Here is a 12,645-nt window from a genome sequence, read left to right as displayed (position 1 = left end):
TTTTAATATCTAGTATTATTATAGTATTTAGCTACCTGAGTAAACATAGCTAATGCATTTCCACAAAGGCTTATCTTTATAAGTTTAACAATGTGAGTAGTAGACATTTTGTAAACAATTCAAATGTTGATAGACTTCAAACAACCAGATAGCACTCAAACAATTATGCACTTCAAGATAGTTAACATTAGTATGATCCCATTCAACCAGAATATGCTATAACACACAAGTAAGAGAATAATTGACAGAAGAATGAGTTGACAGCCGTCAGGATTCAAGACAGCTAGGCCTTACGATCATGTGTTGTGATCAAGCTTGCAGATATGCTATTTTTGACATGAAAAGTTGTGCACTAATAGCCGCCCTTGATAAACATACGTTTTTATGAAAACTGTTTTGTAGAATCGACCTCAGGTCTTAATAATTGGTTAAAGCCCCGCCGAGGGAGAGCCATGCAGTTTCTGTAGCGTGGGGCAGCAATGCATTATGCATGTAGTTCACCCCCTGAACATGACGCGTACGTAGCCTATCATATCGCAGGTAGGCTACTATTTATTTATTCTCATCGGTACGGTGTCCGTGTTTTGTGTTCGTTAATGCGGTCATTCTCAACGGGGTAGGGTAGGCTATACCGCGCGGGTGTGTGTGTGAGAGAGAGAGTAGTAGAGTAGAGAGACACCTCCAAGGCTCCAACGGATTTGACACCCACTCGTCGATGAGGAGTTTGACCACAACCCCCGCTGGGCATTAGCCTATAATACACACACGCACGCGAGCGCGCGTCCACATACACATAGAGAGATCGAGGGTTACTTTTTGGACACTATTTGCTATTTGTATGTAGGCCCCTATGTATGAATGTATGCATAGTAGGCCTAGTAGCCTATAGATTTTCCTCGGAACAGGAAAGTAGCCTATATAGGCTAGCCTACACTCTCTCTCTCTCTCTCTCTCTCTCTCGCTCTCTCACTCAGCGAGGCTTCATTTCAGGTAAACCATAGACTGGGTTAAACGCGCTTTATTGACAGCCTGGGCAATGGCATTGCCAATGACAATTTGTCATAAATTAAAACGAAGTAGGCTAACAAATACATTTACAAACAATAATATAGGCTACTAATAGGCTATTAACTCTCGCTGTGTGTGTGTGTCTCTCTCTCTATCTCAATTCAACGGAGCTTCATTTATCTCTCTTTCAGTTTTTAATACCAGTGAGTCTTTTGAAATGCGTTGATGAGTTGACAGGGTGTCGGTACATCCGGACTGTTTGAAGTCTGCTAACCACAGAACCATAACCCCCAGTATCCCACCCCGCCCTCTCTCTCTCTCTCCCTGTACTTTATGGGCGAGTTGAATGAGAGTTCACACGTTGTGGTTGGGGTTTCCTTTCTTTTTACGTCGCCAGACGCCATACCTGTCTGACTTGTTGATTCCATGTTGTTTGTAATGTTAGCAGGCGGTGAAAGAGCATTGACATGGAAAACAACTTCCTTCTCCTCCTTGTAATCCCTATACTGTTGGTTGTTATGGGTTAGCTTGATCTTGGCTCTGATCCTTGTAATGCTTTACTATGTTGCGTGTGATGTGGATAGGATCTTGTAATCCCTACAGTTTGTTTGCTTGTGATCTAATCTAGGGCCTGATCCTTGTAATCCTATTTTACTAGCTATTAGTTGAGATTGTAATGTCACTGATCCTTAACTGCTTATCAGTACTGTAGGGCTGAAAGTGGTTAATGTATGTTTTGTAATAATAAGCCAAATCTATAAACTAACTAGTAACTAAAGTTGTCAAATAATTGTAGTGGCGTAAAAGTACAATATATTTTTTCTGAGGTGTAGTGGAATAGAAGTAAAAGTAGTATAGAATTAAATTAGTAAAGTAAAAAAAAATACTTCCAAATTGTAGGCTACTTAAGTATGGTACTCAAGTAAATGTACTTTTTAAAATGTAGGCCTACTTACTTTACACCACTGCTACAGTATTTGTTGACTGTAATGTCACTAGGATCTGATCTTTGCAGTCCTTACTGTTTGTTAATTTAACTTAATTGTATCTAACATTTGATCTAGTAAGATATCCTACTTACTTAAGACCTAATGCCAAATCTACAAATGCCTTCTAAATCAGTAGTTCTCTAACTTTTTCGTATCAAGGACCCCAAAACAATTTCAAGATTTTTCAAAAATGTTCCAAATAGCAGAACTACAAGCTTACAGCGCATCAACTTCATGCTACCCTGCGAGCTTGCACATTTTTGAGAACCACACTGCCCTAAATCCTAAGCGTTTTCTGAAAAAACACATGTTGCTATATAGCTAAAATGACACAGATGCTCTCCCGGTTTTAATGAGTTGACCAGACTCGAAGATGAGACGAGGGCATGGGGGGTTGGGTCTGCAAGATTCCTTGCCGACAAATAGAAAAACAACAAATAGTATGGACTGCTGGAGTGCTCACATTTCTCAATGAAACCAGAAACAAAATGGAATTCAGCACAATCAACCAAAGCTATAAGGTGCCATATGCTTGCAGCATATAAGAGAAGATTGCGTTGGATTGGCATGAGAAGTTAATCTTTGGTTCCAGTATACCTGCCAGCTAGTGGGTATACTGGTTTGTTTCCCCAATCCATTATCCCACTCTGTCAGACACATGTGTTTGCCAATTATGCCATACACTCAGTATGAAAAAGTTCAACAGTGCAACTCAGGTCTGTTTGACTAAGATTAGAGGGTTTAAGTGGTAAACCCACTGCTCCCCGAGTGCCCATACATGGCCCTGTACTGCTCCTAATGGTTAAGATGGGTCAAACACACCAAACATAACACTTCCTGAATGGCCTGTGAAAAGCAGTCTTTTTATACATAACATTGTGTTGGCAGTCCAACCCAACTAGGATCCACGATTTTACGCACAAAATGTTGTCGCCGACCATCAGTACAATCGTTGAGTGTGTGAGCCTTGTCTGAGCATGCTGTTACTAGAGCCCGACCAATGCAAGATTTTTTGGCGCGGTGTCGAATGTCAATCCAGATTTTTGGAGAGTCCTTGCCTAACTGATTACTGGTGTTTTTACCGATATTTTGTAAAGAAAAAAGTGAAAAAACAATTTGAATAAATGGAAAAATCAGCAATAGCAGAACTACAAGCTCACAACGCAATAGAGGGTATACCGGTATGTGGAGAAAAACTACTGTACTTTCTGGCCTTGACCTCATATACATCCAAACAGAAATCTGACATCTGATTGCATTAAACGATGTTAAACAACGTTAAACTCACTTTGCCATGCACTTACTGTATGCATATGCATACCCTCTATAGATAGATCTGGCTAGGCTTTTTGCCTATAGTGTATAGTTGCATAATTGCAGATACCGATCTTGTCAAAAAAGTCAAATAATGGCCAAATATATTGGCTCTAACAGTTACGGTAGACCCTCTGGCTGATGTCCTTTGTGTGTGTGTGTGTGTGTCCAGCCTCCAGAGAGGCAGCCTTCACGTATGGCATCAGTGCAGCGGGCGTGGTCGACGCCATCAGCCGTGCGTGCCGCGAAGGAGAGCTGTCGACATGTGGCTGTAGCCGTGCGACCCGACCCCGCGACCTCCCGCGAGATTGGCTGTGGGGCGGCTGCGGCGACAACGTGAATTATGGGTACCGCTTCGCCCGGGAGTTCGTGGACGCCCGAGAGCGAGAGAAGAACTTCCCCAAAGGGTCAAAGGATCACAGCAGAACTCTGATGAACCTGCACAACAACGAGGCTGGAAGACAGGTATGCACATGCAGTACACACATGAGCACCTATACAGTATATGCGATAACACACACACACGCACGCACACACACACACACACACACGCTCCCAGTTCGTCCTTGAGCAGGAAGCTGAACCCCTTTTGCTCCCGATGTCTTGTTTCCTCCGCCATCGGTGTACGAATGGGTGAATGTAATGCACAATTTGGATCCAATTGAAAGCGCACCACTTTTATGTTTATTTGGTATTTGTATTTTATATTTTTAGTCTTATTCTAATTTTTTTGATTCAAGGTAACTTCATTTTGTGGGAAGTTTGAACAAAAGAATTTCACCGACGCTTTTATGCCTTGCATACACTAAAGCAATTAGCAGTTTACAGTGATTTTACAACAGCTACGAGGCGTTGTTAGGAGCTGAGTGCCTAAAACCCCCTTAGCTGTTTTAAAATCACTGTAATCCATGACCTTACATGGTTTACAATACACAGCAACAAATACTTCAATCATTTAGATATACTGTATAATGTGTATATAATCTATGTATTGTATATAAATATTCACTCTTCCACGAGGCGGTGTAGTCCTTCAGCGCCATTTTAGTAGAGCAACACACAGATGCGGAAACATAAAGATGCACAAATATCATTTATTAGCTTCGTTTTTGTGTGTCTACGCCACTTTTTAACAGGCATGAAACAGATGGAGAACCTGGTTTTGCTCCATTTTGGTGATTGTTTTAAAATATATAGACAGATCTTTGTCAGCACACCAGGACTGGAAACAGGGAATGAAGCCTGTAGTCTACCCTGTAGTATACACATTCCAGATGTCTTATTGAAGGAAATGTTCCGGTTTGTGTAATTAGATATTAATTAACTGTAGTTTCATAGAAACTAATTTCCTACATGCTGAGTTGGTGTGTGACTGTGACTGTGTGTATGTATGTGTGTGTGTGTGTGTGTGTGTGTGTGTGTGTGTGTGTGTGTGTTATTTATTGGGCCATTTGGTAGAATGCCCTTGGAGTCTGGTTGGGTCAACAGGTCACTTCACATTCCTCTGGTTCACACGCATGCACGCACTCACACACGCACGCACACACGCACGCACGCACGCACGCACGCACGCACGCACGCACGCACCCCCCCCCCCCCCACACACACACACACACACGTATGTAAGTAAGTCAAAGGTCAGGTTCTGGAGAGTCTGTTTCTAGTCCCAATACGACTATATAGAGCGGGTGTGCGTGCGTGCGAGCGTGCGTGCATTAAGCAGGCAACACTTGATTAACGGTAAACCGCTGCATGGTCGTTTACATATTTTGCAGCATGTACTGCCTGGTGTGCATGCATGTGGCGGTCACAATTCAAACATCCATCGTCAACTTTGACCCCTGTGTGTCACTGACCTTTGAAAGCGTGCCCAATCAGAGTGCACGTGTGTGTGTGTGTGTGTGTGTGTGTGTGTGTGTGTGTGTGTGTGTGTGTGTGTGTGTGTGTGTGTGTGTGTGCACGCGCATTCATATTGAGTTCATATAATGAAAAGCATAAAAACAACTTTTAAGCAGACCATGTCAAAACAAACACTTACTGTAGTAAACCAAAACCAAGATGTTTTAAGTGGTCTGTTAGTTAACCCACTATTACAAGGCCTGTGCCTACTAGTCATGATGTTAATCATTTTGATCTGTCCACTTAACTGGAGACTATAACCCAGTGGTTCACAAACATTTTCACGTTAAGGACCCCCAGATTGACACTCATTAGCCCGGGGACCCCACATTTAGAAATATGCCAAGGACCCATAAGAGAAGATTTTCACGGTTCCAGCAGTGATTTTCAACCATTTTCATTTCAAGGACCCACGGTTTGCCCTGAATTAGGCTACGGCCCCCCATTTCTATCTCTGGGACCCCAATGTATATCGTAAAATCAAAGTAAATTTTACTCAGAGTATACACATTTGGTTTCGTTTGTACACTCTCTGAGTTATAGACCCATAAGGGTCCATTTGGTTCCTAACTATCATTTAGCTGGGGACCCCCTGGAACTCCCTCAAGGACCCCTAGGGGTTCCCGGAGCCCAGTTTGGGATCCACTGCTGTAAGTAAGTTAGAGACAGCCAGAAAGAATGTCAGATATAACGCTCCATAACGTTGGCTGTGGTGCTCCAAACATGTTACTGCATTTATTCTATTTGAATTTCATTTATTTTATTCGTGTGTGCAGCAGGAGAGAGACAAGGAATGGAGAGAGTGAGCATGTAGCGTATCCTCTTTGAACTAAAATCAATGAGCCAAGTGGGATTGATAACACAAACGCACGCACGCACGCACGCATGCACGCACACACCTCATGCTGGATATTTTCCCTCCATCCTTTTTAATGTTTGTTGTTCTTTGTCTTGTGTTCATCCAAATGGAAGAGAGGAGAAGATGAAAAGAATATGAGAGCGAGAGAGAGAGAGTGGAGCAGCATTCATTTTGTTTTTGCTTTTTTTCCATCTCTCTGCGTGAACAGGACGAGACAGGGGGCTTTTGTTGAGGTGACAGGGGTGTGTCCTTTGTATGTGTGTGTGGGGTGGGTGGGGGTTTGAGAGTTGGTTGACTGTGACAGAGGTCCATCCCTCTCTCTCTCAAACGCTCGCAGCCGTTCACGGACACACACACACACACACACACACACACACACACAAACACACGAGAGAGATCAGTAAACACTGTATGTTTGAAAAGTCAAAGGTCATGAATAGGGTTGTATTGTTCATATCGACAATAATTCTACCATAAATGTTTCTAAATGATAAACTGTGAAAACCAAACAGTTTATGATTAAAGTACAAGAGAAACTTTAAAGAGAGTCAATGTTGTCTGTCTTTGCAGAACAGACATTGTTGTCTCAATAGGACAGACAGTGTTTGTTTCTGAAGGACAGACATGTAGTCTGTCTCTGTAGACAATTGCTGCAGACAAGTCTTTCATTCAGTCACTCTCTCTATCTCGCACGCACACACACACACACACACACACACACACACACACACACACACACACACACACACACACACACACACAGTCAGTCATCCGTGGAGGAGCAGGGTCACTGTGTGTTGGACACAATAGAGTGTGTTCAGACAGGGTTAAAGGTTAGGGGTGTGTGTGTGTGTGTGTGTGTGTGTGTATACACCCTAGTCATGGCCTACCAACCACCTTGATGTAGTGCTGGATAATGCATGTAGTGCAACACAGCCCAAAGTGAATGCAACACATACTTAAGTTGCACTGCACATCGTCACATGGCACACTGTATCAGTACTCTGGTTCCCCCAAGTGGACAACAACGGGACTGCAACATGTTCAATGGAACAGCTCCCACCACTTCAACCAGTGGTGCTCAAGAGCTTTAAATATCAAGGACCCCCGTAACTCTGCGAGTGTACAAATGGAACGAAACAGATGTGTGGTTCCATTCGTGCACTGTCAGAGTTACACACCTGTAAGGGTCCATTTGGAGCCCCGTCAAGGAACCCCAAGGCTCCCTGGACCCCACTTTGAGAACCACTGATTTAACCTGTGAACTACTAGGTAGGACTGGTAGGCGACGGTGTACAGTAAATGTAGTATTGGCCAATCACAAATAGGGACAGTGCCCACGCTAGTTGATTCAACAGTAGGATATAACTTCTTTAAACAGTCGAACCCCCATAATGTGTTCAAAAATGTAACACACACACACACACACACACACACACACACACACACACAGAGCTTGTGGACAGTGGATCAACTATTTTGGTATTTTTGCATTACACTCTCGTATGAGTAGGGCAGTGGTTCTCAACTCGACCACCTAAAATAATCACATTTGAACTGGGGACCGCCCACCCCGACAAGCACAGTTGGAATTGTAGGAGTTGGGCCATTACATTTAGTTTGACTCAACTAAATAGCAGTTCTACTAGCTTGCAGAATGCAGATTTCCCTTTTATTCTCTCTCTCTCTCTCTCTCTCTCTCTCTCTCTCATATTATTTGACAATTTGGGTAATGTTTGACCAGTTTTTCAAGTATAAGTTTGTTGATTACGTTTGATGCAGTCTTTTTTTTCCTGTCCTTTCTTTCTTTTGTCATCTGGGGAGGCCCCCACCACCAGCAGAAGGTTGAGAACCACTGAAGTAGGGCATAGATTTACAGGGGGGACTTAAAAAAATGTAGATACAAGGTTTTTACCCGACAGCGGCAATATCTAGAAATCCTGCAGTGAAAGGATTTAACAGCTTGTGAAGGAACATAAAACAACAGGGAGTCTATGATGTAGGCTGGCCCTATAAGCAGTTGAGAGCTTAATAAACAAGTAGAAAGACTTTAAAATCCACTCTGGAAGACACAGGGAGCCAGTGTAGTCTAGCTTAAGACTGCAGTGTTCCTTCTTTTATGTTTTTTTGTAGTCTGGCAGCAGAGTTCTGAATCAACTGCAAACCTTTCATTAGACTTTTTTTTTTAGGAAGACCTGTAAAACGTTCAGTAGGTTGCATGAATACATTTCCCAGCATCTTGCCGAGTTAGGAATGGTAGGAAAAAGTTGTATTTTGTATTTTGTTTGGCTTTGATGAAAACAAAACGCCTGTCTCCGAGGCTAGGCTTTGTTTGATGGGTGGGAAGGGATAAAAGTTATTTTGTGTTCGTGTGTTGTTACATGTCACCACCAATAGATGGTAGCAGATTCATAACTAATGCTACTAGCCAAGGCTGCATTTAGGTAAGAACAGAATTAAGGCCGCCTTGAAAATGTAGATTCTGGTTTTTGAACTTGTACATAAATCTGAGTCTTTATTATGTCACGCTGGAGTAATCATCACTGTGTTCTGTGTAAATGCATTCAAACTTCCCTGTGTTTCCCTGTGTCTGTCAATTCAGTTAAATTCAATTCATTGCCAGTGTGAAATAAGAACAGACCAAATGTGTGTACAATTAAAGAAAGATATTACGAAATGTTTAAACGTGCTGGGTAATAATGCAACATTGCAATCAAATATAGTAGGTAAAATGTACTTAAAAATACAAACAGAATGATTGTTAAAAGAAATACATACATAATTACAGATAGCTAAGTAAAGATAGAAAAAGTCAGTTTGTTTATTCTATGCACTGAGATCTAGTACTACTATAGATTGACAGTCTTTATGGTGGTTGTAATGGAGGGTTTTAAGCGGCGCACACCGCTCCAATGCCTGGCTTCATGTGTCCCTATGTGTACAGTATGCTGTGTCTACTGTCTGTCTGTTTGGGTATATGAACAGTACCATTGGGTGACCTTAAGTGGCCTACAGGCCCATTCACACTGACCACTATAACTATAACAATACAAGTATAGCTAACAAATAAAACGGTACCGTACAGTACAGTAACAATCACAATAAAAGTATACCGGTAGTTGCACCGCTCAGTTCACATGGTTGTAGTACTGCATATGTCTCTCATGTCTTGGTACAGTTGGCAGGCTGTAACCACTTAAGCCACAACACGACTAAATGCCCAGGTATTCTGACACTGTTTAGGGCCGAATAGCACTCTCAAGGGTTACACACCGGCATTCCGAAGCCCGTTATTCCGACGCACAGCCATTCTGATGCGCTCAATACTAACCCTAATAAACCGCACGCGAAAGCCACGTAGTCAAGAGTGGTGGTTGACGTCTGAATGCCACTCTGTTCCAGCTCTAAAGCTCTGTCTTTCTGTCTGTCTGTCTAGGCGGCTTACAACTCAGCCAGTGTATCCTGTAAGTGTCATGGCGTCAGCGGTTCCTGTAGTCTGAAGACATGTTGGCTCCAGTTGGCGGACTTCAGACAAGTTGGGGATCTCCTGAAGCAGAAATATGACAGCGCAGCGAGCATGCGCATCGGCAGAAAGGTACAGAAACATCACATGTATACTGCAACTGCTATACTAAACATCCAATGTAAATCTCTTATTTAATGGCATGTGTTCAGCCAGAGGCAGGTCTGGGGAATTCTTGCAATTCAGGAAAGGAACAACGGATGACTTAAAGTAAACAATAAATAACACTTACAAATTATTCTTATACCTCCTCTCCTCTTAACAGGGTAAACTGGAGCAGCTGGACAGACGGTTCAGCGCCCCCAGTCCGGAGGACCTGGTCTACCTGGACCCCAGTCCGGACTACTGCCACCCCAACGCCACCACAGGCTCCGTGGGCACCCAAGGCCGTCTCTGCAACAAGACTTCCGAGGGGGTGGACGGCTGCGAGCTCATGTGCTGTGGCCGCGGCTACGACCACTTCAAGATCTACAAGCACGAACGCTGCAACTGCAAGTTCCACTGGTGCTGCTACGTCAAGTGCAAACGCTGCTCCACCCTCGTAGACCAGTATGTCTGTAAATAATCACCACCAGGAGAAAGCTTGTGTTCATCTAACTCTGAGAGTGTGAAAAGGGAACCACATGGACCCATAAAAGGGTCCTTTTTTACAATCTCAGAGTTTGATGAATTTTCAAAGTTTCAGTTCAGATGTGGAAGGAGAAATAGTGGGTGTTGGATTGAGCGAGGCAGAGGTGGATGCAAGATGAAAGGATTCATGGATGAGAGAGGGGTGGAGTGATGCTGATGAAAAGATGGATGAGAGAAGGAGGTCTAGATGGATGGATCAGTGTGTAAACATCTCACAGATGGACAAAAGGGTGGAGAACGAGATGGAGAGAAGGAGGAGAGGACGACTGGGAAGAAAGCAATTAAGGAGGCAAAGAGCCAGGAATGCACAGAGCGATGGATGGACAGAAAAGGAGAGGATAGTGATTTCTACATCAACTGGACTCGGTCTTTTAAAATAAAGACTTGTATTCCCTGGTTTCTTTCCACAAGTGACTCATTTTGTCGTGATGACAAAAAAAAAGAACAAACTAACTTTGTTTTTATTTATCCACTTCCACCCCTGCTCTCTAAAGTCTAAAGAACACTTTTCTACTGTCGGCCACTGAGAGCTGACATGAGAGAGCTGGACTCTGATTGGCTGTCTGTGTGTGTGGACCAACAAAACACAGCAAGATGTCATCGTGTTTGCGTGTCACTGAACATTTGAACTTTAACCCTGGAAGTGAAACCCTTGCAAGCACTGACATCACGTGAGTGTGTGACTGTGTGACTGTGTGTGTGTGTGTGTGTGTGTGTGTGTGTGTGTGTGTGTCTCAGCCATAGACTGTAAAAAATATGGACAAAGCGTTCCGCGGGTCTAACGTGAACGTAAAATGAAGCCTGTCAGTCCTTGCAATGGAAGTCGCCATCTTTCTAGATCCGTTTTGGCCCAGCTGGCCATTGGCTGGCCCAGACAACGAGGCGGGACTTCCCCCTTCTTCTTCGTTGGTTTTTATTTTGACTCGAGTGGGTGGGGGATCCCGTTCATAGACTGTAACGGTAGCCACGCCCCTCAGAACATGCGCGACTTTATGGTCATTTTTCTAATAAATGGGACCATAATTTTCCAAAAAGAATATTATGACATTAGAAATGAGACTTTAAACTAGTGACTGGAAGCAAAAAGTATTCATGACCATGTTTATTAAGGTAATACAGTCTAGGTGAAGTTGGGCCAAAATACATGGACTTCTATGGGGCTATGGGTTTTTTTGAGCCCAATGAGAGCGCCACAACAGGCCATTATATGAACTTTCATTTCCTTAGTGGCTTCACAAAATATCCGTCTGACTGCCCCCCTGGTCTCAGCACATGCCACGTTCAATTCTCTCTGGAATGCTGTGCATGCGTGTAGCTGCACCGATGACACACACACACACACACAGTCACATGCACACTGAGGAACTGAACGGACCGGCGCTGTTGTTTGCTTGGATCTGTCGTTCTCTCCACTTGGCAGAGACTTCTTCATTCATAAAAGATTAGCGTTTTGTGATACTGATAATGTTACCATGTTAAATCAACTTCACAGCAACAATATAGTGAACTTTCAATATCTCTGTGTGTGTGTGTGTGTGTGTGTGTGTGTGTGTGTGTGTGTGTGTGTGTGTGTGTGCGCCCGTGCGTGCGTGCGTGAATGAGTCCATCCAAATGATTGTTGGTGCCAACATCAAGTATAGTTCATCATTTAATGACATTTAATGTGTATACTTTTTGATTAATATAAAACCAAATCTCTATAATGAATCTCAGATCACCACTTGAACCCCAGCATCCCTTTTCTGGCTAAATAGCCTTTTTTTGGGAGGGTGGGGGAGGCTAAGAGATTCGATGTAGAGTGAAAAAAAGAAAACAAAGTACAGTTGCAACACACGTCCGTTTTTTACTAAAAAGAGGATTTAAAACAGCAGTTCCTCACCCTGTAAAGTCTCTACAGGACAGACTGTTTCCTCTGGTCCAACGCAAAATACAACAGAATGTGGCATAAATAACAAATACGTGTGAAAACTTAAAAAAAGGAAAAGAAAAAAGAGGACTGCAAGTTATGGATTACTTTAAAAGTTTTTAATAAATAAATAAATATTAAATAAATAATAGATCAAAAAAAGAAAATATATTTTCTTATTGATTGTGTTGGTTTGTGTTTTGCATTTTGTACTGAGTATAATTGTGTATCTGTTGATAAAAAAACCTAAAAAGAAAACAGACTTTCAACATCTTGTGTCCTAAATTTGTTTCTTTCGGATGTCCAATCAGGGCCCACTTCCTCACACAAGTGAGGAACTTTTCAACAGTTATACTAGCCACTTCCTCACACAAGTCAAGGACTGTCTAAAGAGGACAAGAAGCGAAGACCGTAAGGGCGCCGACATGTTGATCACATGGAGCTCCATGGAAGGAAAGAAACATGCGCAATGGGCTTTATGCAGCCTTGGTCTGCAACTGCGCATGTTCCTTTCCTT

At 42.8% G+C, this 12,645-nt stretch overlaps 1 protein-coding gene across 2 annotated transcripts in view; it reads left to right on the top strand.

Annotated features, from left to right (window-relative positions):
* wnt5b (wingless-type MMTV integration site family, member 5b) overlaps positions 1-12,363 on the top strand; it is a 43,332-nt gene extending 30,969 nt beyond the window's left edge. For both annotated transcript variants that reach the window (XM_080757360.1, XM_080757361.1), the window contains exons 5-7: positions 3,484-3,776; positions 9,506-9,664; positions 9,858-12,363. In XM_080757360.1, the coding sequence (XP_080613486.1) occupies positions 3,484-3,776; positions 9,506-9,664; positions 9,858-10,157 (752 nt within the window). In that variant the 3' untranslated portion in view covers positions 10,158-12,363. The remainder of the gene's footprint in view (positions 1-3,483; positions 3,777-9,505; positions 9,665-9,857) is intronic.
* Positions 12,364-12,645: the final 282 nt, after the last annotated feature.

The sequence above is a fragment of the Protomyctophum bolini genome, assembly GCF_963924005.1.
Source record: "Protomyctophum bolini genome assembly, chromosome: 23".
Classification (NCBI taxonomy): Eukaryota; Metazoa; Chordata; class Actinopteri; order Myctophiformes; family Myctophidae; genus Protomyctophum; species Protomyctophum bolini.
Note: the sequence above shows the minus strand (reverse complement) of the source record. Positions and strands in the feature narration are given on the sequence as shown.